Source organism: Salmo salar, chromosome 25, assembly GCF_965601325.2.
Source record: "Salmo salar chromosome 25, fSalSal1, whole genome shotgun sequence".
In the NCBI taxonomy this organism is placed as follows: domain Eukaryota; kingdom Metazoa; phylum Chordata; class Actinopteri; order Salmoniformes; family Salmonidae; genus Salmo; species Salmo salar.
In genome coordinates, this window is record NC_138315.1 from 14,573,659 (window position 1) to 14,584,025 (window position 10,367).

Here is a 10,367-nt window from a genome sequence, read left to right on the forward strand (position 1 = left end):
TTTCAACATCAACTGTTCAGAGGAGGCTGCATGAATCAGGCCTTCATGGTCAAATTGCTGCAAAGAAACCACTACTACAGTAAAGGACACCAATAAGAAGAAGAGACTTGTTTGAGCCAATAAACACAAGCAATGAACATTAGACTGAGTCCAAATTTGAGATTTTTGGTTCCAACCGCTGTGTCTTTGTGAGATGCAGAGTAGGTGAATGGATGATCTCCACATGTGTGGTACCCACCGTGAAGCATGGAGGAGAAGGTGTGATGGTGTGGTGGTGCTTTGCAGGTGACACTGTCAGTGATTTATTTAGAATCTAAGGCACACTTAACCAGCATGGCTACCACAGCATTCTGCAGCGATACGCCATCCCATCTGGTTTGTGCTTAGATCGGACTGTCATTTGTTTTTCAACATGACACCTCCAGGCTGTGTAAGGGCTATTTGACCAAGGAGAGTGATTGATTGCTGCATCAGATGACCTGGCCTCCACAATCACCTGACCTCAACCCAATTAAGATGGTTTGGGATGAGTTGGATCTCAGAATGAAGGAAAAGCAGCCAACAAGTGCTCAGCATATGTGGGAACTCCTTCAAGACTGTTGGAAAAGCATTCCTCATGAAGCTGGTTGAGAGAATGCCAAGAGTGTGCAAAGCTGTCATCAAGGCCAAGGGTGGCTACTTTGAAGACTATAAAATATATTTTGATTTGTTTAAGACTTTTTTGGTTACTACATGATTCCATATGGGTTATTTCATAGTGTTGATGTGTTCACTATTATTCTACAATGTAAAGAATAGTAAAAGTAAAGAAAAACTCTTGAAAGAGTAGGTGTGTCCAAACTTTTGACTGGTACTGTATATAACCATATCATAAAAGCAACAATCAAAGTCTAGGAGGAAGGGTAGGCCAGATTAGCCTTGAGGCCAACTTTAAAAGCCTCAACAGTCTGAACAGCCCTGAGATTTTCAGAAAGGGAGTTCCAAAGGCATGGTGTGTGGGAGAAAAAGGCATGGTTCTCCATTGTTCCTATCCGGGTCCTGGGTGCATGAAGCAGTTTAGCGTGGCTTGAACGTAGGGTGCATGGAGGTTCATAGGGGGAGAATAGATCTGACAGGTAGGCAGGTCCGATGCCATTTAGGGCTTTGTAGACCAGGAGGAGAATTTTAAAGTCAATTATTTGAGGGACAGGTAGCCAATGGAGGTCAGCAAGTATGGAGTGTCATAATTTCTCCAGCACTGTTTTGAATGAGTTGTAATTTATTCATCGAGTTTGCAGGCAGGCCCCCAAGTACTGCATTCCCATAATCAATTCTGGAGAAAACTAATGCATGGATAAGCTTTTCTGCTTCAGAAGTGGTGAGAGAGGTTCTTAGGTGGGAGATGTTCGAAAGAATTATGTTTTACAGACGTGGCTAATGTTTGCATTGAAGGAGAGCGCAGGGTCAAATTTCACTCCCAGGTTGGTGATGACAGACACTGTGCTGTCTGAAGATCTGGCCAAGTTGTGTGTGTGTGTGTGTGTGTGTGTGTGTGTGTGTGTGTGTGTGTGTGTGTGTGTGTGTGTGTGTGTGTGTGTGTGTGTGTGTGTGTGTGTGACTAGTTCCACAGCCTTTTTTTGTGGTAAAATAATGATTTCTGGTTGAATGAACATATGAGACAAATTGATCAAACACGTTTTCTCATGTTGGAGCTAAGTTTGGGCCAACTTAACATTTTACCAAAAAGTTTAGTGAACAAAAGAAAGACTAAAACCAGCTACTTTTGAAACAGTTGAAACAACTAGATTATTTTTACAGTGCTGTTGCCTCATAGTGCATATCATCACAGCCAGAGCCACATATTTAGAGAGTTGCGCCAACTTTTAGAATTTAGATTTGTTTTCTAATTATAGACATTCAGTTACATAGCATTGTTTAAATATTCCCCACGACACATTAATGGGTAACTAACAAGTTTTGGCTACATGGGATACAGCTTTTGTCAGAATTGACTTTTTGTAGCATTGGCCCGCATTGGCACAATTCTCTAAGTACTCTACATGGCTCTAATGACAGCCTCTTATCAACGTGACATCAGCTCCCTGCAAGGATACAGAGCTCTGTAGACAAACTAAGGCCCAGAGCAACCCAACAGCTGTCACGGATTTCGTATGAACGAGACCAAGGCGCAGCATGTGTATCGTTCCACATATTTATTTATCTGTGAAACTATGCAAGACATACAATAAACTATAAACAAAGAAACAACAAACCGTGACAGAGGTGCAACATACACTAACTCAAAATAATCTCCCACAAACACTAGTGGGAAAAACAACAACTTAATTATGATCCCCAATTAGAGACAATGATGACCGGTTGCCTCTAATTGGGAATCATACAAAAACCCCAACCTAGAAAAAAAGTACCTAGAACACAACGCAGAAAATATATAAACTAGACAAAACCCCCCAGTCACGCCCTGACCTATTCTACCATAGAAAAATACAAGCTCTCTATGGTCAGGACGTGACAATAGCTGAACAAAAATATAAACACAACATGGAAAAATGTCAAAGATTTTACCGAGTTACAGTTTATATAAGGAAATTAGTCTATTGAAATACATTTATGCGGCTCTAATCTATGGATTTCACATGACTGGAAATACAGATATGCATCTGTTGGTCACAGATAACTTTTTTTTAAAGGTAGGGACTTGGATCGGGAAAACCAGTCAGTATCTGGCTCTCGCAGCGCGACACATCTCCTTCGCATACTATTGATCAGGCTGTTGATTGTGGTGTGTGGAATGTTCTCCCACTCCTCTTTAATGGCTGTGCAAAGTTGCTGGATATTGGCGGGAACTGAAACACACCATTGTACACGTCGATCCAGAGCATCCCAAACATCCTCAATGGGTGGCATGTCTGGTGAATATGCAGGCCATGGAAGAACTGGGACAATTTTAGCTTCCAGGAATTGTGTATAGATCCTTGCGACATGGGGCTGTGCATTATCATACTGAAACATGAGGTGATGGAGGCAAATAAATGGCATGACAATGGGCCTCAGGACCTTGTCAAGGTATCTTTGTGCATTCAAATTGCCATCCATCAAATGCAATTGTGTTTATTGTCTGTTGCTTATGCCATACCATAACCCCACCGCCACCAAGAGGGACTCTGTTCACCATATCAGCAAATTGCTTGCCCGCATAACACCATAAACGCTGTCTGCCATTTGTGAAGAGTACACTTCTCCAATGTGCCAGTGGCCATCGAAGGTGAGCATCTGCCCACTGAAGTCGGTTACGATGTCGAATTGCAGTCAGGTCAAGACCCTGGTGAGGACGACGAACAAGCAGATGAGCTTCCCTGAGACGGTTTCTGACAGTTTGTGCAGAAATTCTTCAGTTGTGCAAACCCACAAGTTTATCAGCTGTCCGGGTGGCTGTTCTCAGACAATCCAGCAGGTGAAGAAGCATTTCTGGGATCTTTTATTTCAGCTCATGAAACATGGGACCAACACTTTACATGTTGCATTTATATTTTTGTTCAGTGTATATTTAGAGATACCTTTCCTCTTCTATTCCTCCTTTTCCACCTACATGTGTTTTCAGGATGTTATAACACAAGAGTTTCCATCAGTCCCACCGGCAGGTCACATGCACTCATCAGAGGATGTCAGCGTTACTGGAAACGAATCAATAAGACATGTGGAAATGGCATTAACTGGACTTCAGTTAATTAATACATGAAAACAATCTTAAGTCTTGGAGGCTACTGCACTTAACCATCATAAACTTGTACAGTACTCTCACAGCAACATACTTTAGCCAGGGTTTTTGGATGTCATATGTGGGCTGGTATAATCAATGTAGTTCTTATCGATCAAATGCCAGTGCTATGACGACAGTCTCTCCTCACATGGTTGTCACTGAATTATCCCATCTGCATGACTGACTTCTCATTGCTACACTGGCTCTCTATTTATGCACTTTGAAACTGTACTGTGTTTGAATGTTGCTTGCTGCTGGGTACTGCCTTTAACATGAACAATTTCTTTATTTTTGTGTTTGTGCTTTTCATTTACAGTTAACAAATTATGTGACTTCATCCTGCCTCTAAAAGGTTTTTTCTGTTTCGTTTTTTCACACTGTAGCCTAATTGTAATTCACTATAACAAGTAAACATAGCATCACAGTCTCTCCTTTACAAATAAATTTCCCCCCTTGTCCTTTCCTTTCCTTTTTTCCTTGTTGTTGTCATGGTCGTTAATAAGCTGTGCGAAGTTAGTGATACTTGTGTTGAGCTTTACACTGGCATTTAAACACTTTACTCTTGTGTTTTCCTATTTTCACCATCACCAATCAAAGTCAACATGTAGCCTACAGTACAGATGTAGGATCTTAATTTGAACCAGTTTTCTACGGCAGTAAAATAAGCATGCATCAACATGAAATGGGAATTATTATTCTGACTATAATGAATGGACATTTTTGTAGGGATGGATACATTTTTTCGTAAGGGAAAATCAGGTCTGAAATTTCAAAGTGGAAATACAAACTTCAGAAGCCATTTTAACCCTTAAATACTCAATGCAAAGTTATCCTGCAACAGAGTGATTAAGATCCCACATTTGTATATATTGTCAGTGCTGAAAATGATCATTATCCAATGTAATATTGTCTATGGTTCTATATCTGAGACTGTCTGTGTGAATCCTTGCAGGTGGTCATAAACGCTCTGCTTGGAGCCATCCCCTCCATCTTCAATGTGCTGCTGGTCTGCCTCATCTTCTGGCTCATCTTCAGCATCATGGGTGTCAACCTGTTTGCAGGGAAATACTACCATTGTATCAACATGACCACGAGTGATCGCTTCGAAGTCAGAGACGTGGCTAACAAGACAGAATGTTTGGCTTTGACAGGTACCCACTGGAAGAATGTCAAGATCAACTTTGATAACGTGGGAGCAGGCTATCTGGCACTGTTACAAGTGGTGAGCGGCTCTCTCCAGTCACCTTTCACCAGAAATATTTTATTGGCATTTTCTAAAGAGAATGGACCCATGTCAAAAGTTTTGTATCAATTTAGTGTGGGCAGACGAATTGTGCGAGGGCAATGTCCTTCTGAACTAGTGTCTTAACTATTAGGTAGTAAAATGTTCCTTACTTTCTCTCTAAGGCTACATTCAAAGGCTGGATGGACATCATGTATGCAGCTGTGGACTCTCGCAATGTAAGTCTTTTCAGTAATACCTTTCACAAGGTATTTTAGACTAATGGTTGATTGTGTTTGCACATTGTTTATTTATATATGATCATATTTTGGTTTTATGATGTTCATGTATGGTAATACTAGGCTATTCTATTACAGTTGGATGATCAACCCGACTACGAAGTGAATCTGTACATGTATCTGTACTTTGTGGTATTCATCATATTTGGATCCTTCTTCACACTCAATCTCTTCATTGGTGTCATTATAGACAACTTCAATCAGCAAAAGAAAAAGATTAGTATTTTTTAATGTTGTAGTAATCATGCAATGATATATGCATCAATTTTCTCTGATTTAACGTAATGAGGAGTTTTCTCTCCAAATATGGGCAACTAAATGTGTGTAAGAGCTGCAGGAATTTAACTAGGCTTGTCTTGCCTCTTTACTTTGGAGGTCAAGACATCTTCATGACAGAGGAACAGAAGAAATACTACAATGCTATGAAGAAGCTTGGCTCAAAGAAACCCCAAAAGCCTATCCCTAGGCCAGTGGTAAGGTCATACTGTACCACTCTCTTTCTCAACAAAGACATTCCTCAATTCATGAATCTCTATTTCTACATCCTGGTGTCTCAAAATGCTTCTTTCTTATGTTTCCTCCAGAACAAGTTTCAAGGGTTTGTCTTTGATTTCATTACAAAGCAAGCCTTCGACATTGTCATCATGATTCTTATATGCCTTAATATGGTCACCATGATGGTGGAGACGGAAGACCAGACAGACGACATTCGTAAAATTCTCTACAAGATCAACCTGGTGTTTATTGTCATGTTCACCGGAGAGTGTATTCTGAAGATGATCTCACTCCGACAATACTATTTTACCATTGGTTGGAATGTATTTGACTTTATCGTTGTCATCCTGTCGATAATTGGTAAGATTTTTCACCTATTGTTCATAATTGTAATACTGCAAAGTGATATTATGCTTTGGAGATTATTATGTGTAATTCGTTTCTGTCCTTTCAGGTATGTTTCTCTCGGAACTGATAGAGAAGTACTTGGTTTCACCAACCTTATTCCGAGTCATTCGACTGGCCCGAATTGGTCGTATCCTTCGCCTCATCAAGAGTGCTAAGGGAATCCGTACACTCTTGTTTGCGTTGATGATGTCACTTCCTGCATTGTTCAACATTGGTCTTCTGCTCTTCTTAGTGATGTTTATCTATGCAATCTTTGGCATGTCAAACTTTGCATACGTCAAGAAGGAGTCTGGGATTGACGACATGTTCAACTTTGAGACGTTCGGCAACAGCATGATCTGCCTGTTCCAGATCACCACGTCAGGGGGCTGGGATCTCCTGCTGGCCCCCATCCTCAACAAGGGAGAGCCAGACTGCGACAGCCGGAAAGAGCACCCAGGAAGCACGTACAAGGGGGGAGACTGTGGAAACCCCCCTGTGGCCATTATCTTCTTTGTGAGCTACATAATAATCTGTTTCCTTGTTGTGGTCAACATGTACATTGCTGTCATCCTAGAGAACTTCAGTGTGGCCACTGAGGAAAGCGCTGAGCCCCTGAGCGAGGATGACTTTGAGATGTTCTATGAGGTCTGGGAGAAGTTTGATGCGCGGGCCACCCAGTTCATGGAGTATGACAAGCTGTCAGACTTTGCTGATGCCCTAGACCCCCCGCTACGCATCTCTAAGCCCAACAAGATCCAGTTGATCTCAATGGATTTACCCATGGTGAGTGGGGAGCGCATCCACTGCCTGGACATCCTGTTTGCCTTCACCAAACGTGTCCTGGGCGAGGGGGAAGGCTTGGACATCCTCAGGGGTCAAATGGAGGAGCGATTTATGGCCTCCAACCCCTCCAAGGTGTCCTACGAACCAATCACCACCACACTGCGCCGCAAGCTAGAGGACATGTCTGCCCTGGTCATCCAGAGAGCTTTCAGACGATATCTTCTCAAGCGTATTGTTAAGCGGGCCTCTGCCATGTACAAGGAGAAAATGCAAAGTGGAGGCACGCTCCTTGATAAAGAGGTTCTCGTCATAGACAAATTTAACGAGATCTCTACTTCAGACAGAACTGACATGACACCCTCCACAGCTTCTCCCCCATCATATGACAGTGTCACAAAACCTGAAAAAAACAAATATAAAAAAGACAAGAGAAAGAAGGAGGTGAAGGAGAAAAAAAAGTACATGGATGTTGGGAAGATTTAGCATAGATTTCATTCTGCTACAAATTGTTTACAGCCTTTGAAGGTGACCAATGCGTCAAGTGAAGTGTCTTTGGTGTGAATATCTATGCCAAACTGACAATGCTTACTTGAGTCTAAATGTAAGGTTGGTGCCTAACATGAGGTAGTGACTCACATTCTTAGGCTGTAAGAATTGTTTGGATGTTAATTTCTGTGGGGACTAAAACAAATGTTTGCCAGATTTATAGGGACAGGTAAAACATTTTGTTGTGTGTTGTTACAATCAGAAACGTTTAGTTATACTGTAACTTCTCTTGCAGCTAGTACTTCCAGGGTTGCATTCCGTGTCTTGCATTATAACTGCCATATGATTTACTAACTTATTTTTCTTACAGAATCTTGTTTTTAAAACTCATAGGTTGATTGTGTGACTATTTTTGTAAACATATGTTTTACTGTAAAAAGAGGGGTTTCATGTATTGCTTTAAAGGTAGTCTTGTTCACTTTAAATGTTCATACAACTTGACTTGTCAAGTGTGATCAAACACACATCCTTGTGGGGTGCAGGGCCCAAAAAAAAGTTGGTATAAAATAAATTGTGCCCGCACACTCATAAACCGTTTTTAAATGAAGGTACATGGTGGAGCTTATGCATGTGCGGGCTCTGTTTCGAGCATAAGACATGACTACTCATGACAACCATTATTGCTGCAGTGCAGTTAGGGGGATTGCTGCAGTTCAATCGACGTGTAGACTTGCATGAATGCTTACCCATGATTACAGTGTCGCATTACGCACCATCACCAAAATGAGCTTGGTTTCTCCGTGATGTCTGAGGGACTCATACTTTGATGAATCTGTAACATTATGTTACTCTCACTATTACAAATCAACAGAAAAGATTTCTCCTGAGCATACAGTCCAAATACCATTACCAACAACTGTTGTCTATAATCAGTTTCCGAACAATAACACGCTCTAGAAAAACATAGTTTTCCTCCTTTCATTCATCAGAAACTACAGTACAATGCAGAATACATTCATCTTTAGTGCTGGTTGACAGAGTTGATACACATAGTATTCGTAGTCCAGCTCATCTCTCCAGCTTGAACCTCAATTGCCTCAAAGACATGTCTATACTGTCTTTTCTCTTCATAGTGGTGAATGATAAAATGAGCCAATTTCCTCTGCACAGTATAGTTGTGACCATCAGGTGTAAATCGCCTGAAATAATCTCCAAGCCTAGTCTGACAGGTGAAACACTGTATTCTGTGTCATATATGCTCACTTAAGAGGCATTCCAACAGCATGTATCTTGTGTACTCTGTGGTTTTGGTACTGCAACATCATTAGTAAGTGCTATAAAACTTGTCATTTACCAAATCTAAATTGCTTTGAGTTTACCTTTCCTACCCACTTCCCAAATATTTTTCCATTGTTATTGATGTATCTGTATGTACATATTCTATAATATATGAAATATACAAATATATTTGATATATTATGTGATGTTTCATGTATAATGGAATATATGAAGTTGTTAATGTTATTTAATACATATATCTATTATATTCTGCATTCTCTGCTCTATATGGCAGACAGACCAGAGTATGAAGCATCCAGTTGAGGCTGTGGGAAGATTTTGTAGTTAGATTACACTCAATGTCTATATAAATATTGTAATATAATCATTTTTCTTTGTACTGTACAACTGTTTTGTAAATAGTTTGCTATACAATATAGCCACACTGTCTGCGCTATAGCCACTTTAGTTATTTTAAGTTTCACTGCACCCTTTCATTTGGAAATGCCTCATGTGATCTAGTGAAGGGGAAGTGGACATCTCATTTTGATTCTTGCATCTTTTATTTTGTGTCATTTGTAAACTGTGGTCACATTTTACCTCACATGCTTTATCATAATAAATATCTAAGATGGAACATCAGGTTCAGAGAATTCTGAATATGATTGTCTCAAGGCTAGTGTGACAGCACAAGTCTTTGATTGTTTCCTACATTTGTTTACATAGTAATCCAATTCCTCAGGATGTTACTTTTGTCAGCTGTTCCCTTTGTATAAAGTGTCACAAGTATCTGTAATTAAAATGTTATAAAGTATGTTATAAAGAGCATATGTTGCATGTAATAAAAACGTTCCGAATATGTATATACCATACATGTATACACAATGAATGTTTTGATTACATAACATTTAATAGATCACATCTTTATATGCATTATGCTTGTAGTGTATGAGTAAACTGCATGCAAGATATTGCTATAACCCATCTCATTGAAAAGCCAAAAGAATAAAGAATACATGTACCTCAGGTATGTCTGTAAAATATTAATTTATTCCATCGCACGTGTTTGACTATTAATTTACGACTTCGCAATCCATACAGTACATCAACATACTCTATAAATACATTGTTATCCAAGTTTTGCATGCTTAACAAATGTTTGCAAAGCAGTGGCCAGTGAGTTAAATGGATTCATCTAAGGTCCTGGAGTTTTTTTCCCATGTCAGATAACATGCTCAGCAAACACTTTTTACTTGATCATGTGACCTGACCAGTAAAAATGTGTGGCCCCAATTATAAGATGTTTTAATGGACTAAATGTGGATTATTAATTTAATATATAAACCACTATAAATCAATCATGTTACAATGTAGTTGCCCATGGAGTTCCAGAATTATAGCCTCATGTCGTTGAACGGAAGGAAGTCTTACATGATTTTTAAGCATTTATTTGGAGATATGTACTATATACAGTAAATCCTGACTATTACACTGCATTTCACACCACTAAATACTTCAGAATACATTTACATTAATACGTTACTCTCTCGCGGGAATTCGACTAACGGTCCGTAGCCAAACGTAGCTGCTGCTCATGTTGGTATCTGTACTGATGGCGCAAAAGTCATGACAGGGAGACATAATGGAGTGGTAA

The 10,367-nt window shown here is 39.9% G+C and overlaps 1 protein-coding gene across 1 annotated transcript in view; it reads left to right on the top strand.

Annotated features, from left to right (window-relative positions):
* LOC106586196 (sodium channel protein type 2 subunit alpha) overlaps window positions 1–9,739 on the top strand; it is a 56,286-nt gene extending 46,547 nt beyond the window's left edge. The window contains exons 22-27 of the mRNA XM_014173188.3: window positions 4,713–4,982; window positions 5,168–5,221; window positions 5,360–5,497; window positions 5,650–5,754; window positions 5,866–6,136; window positions 6,231–9,739. Of these exons, the coding sequence (XP_014028663.1) occupies window positions 4,713–4,982; window positions 5,168–5,221; window positions 5,360–5,497; window positions 5,650–5,754; window positions 5,866–6,136; window positions 6,231–7,432 (2,040 nt within the window). The 3' untranslated portion in view covers window positions 7,433–9,739. The remainder of the gene's footprint in view (window positions 1–4,712; window positions 4,983–5,167; window positions 5,222–5,359; window positions 5,498–5,649; window positions 5,755–5,865; window positions 6,137–6,230) is intronic.
* Window positions 9,740–10,367: the final 628 nt, after the last annotated feature.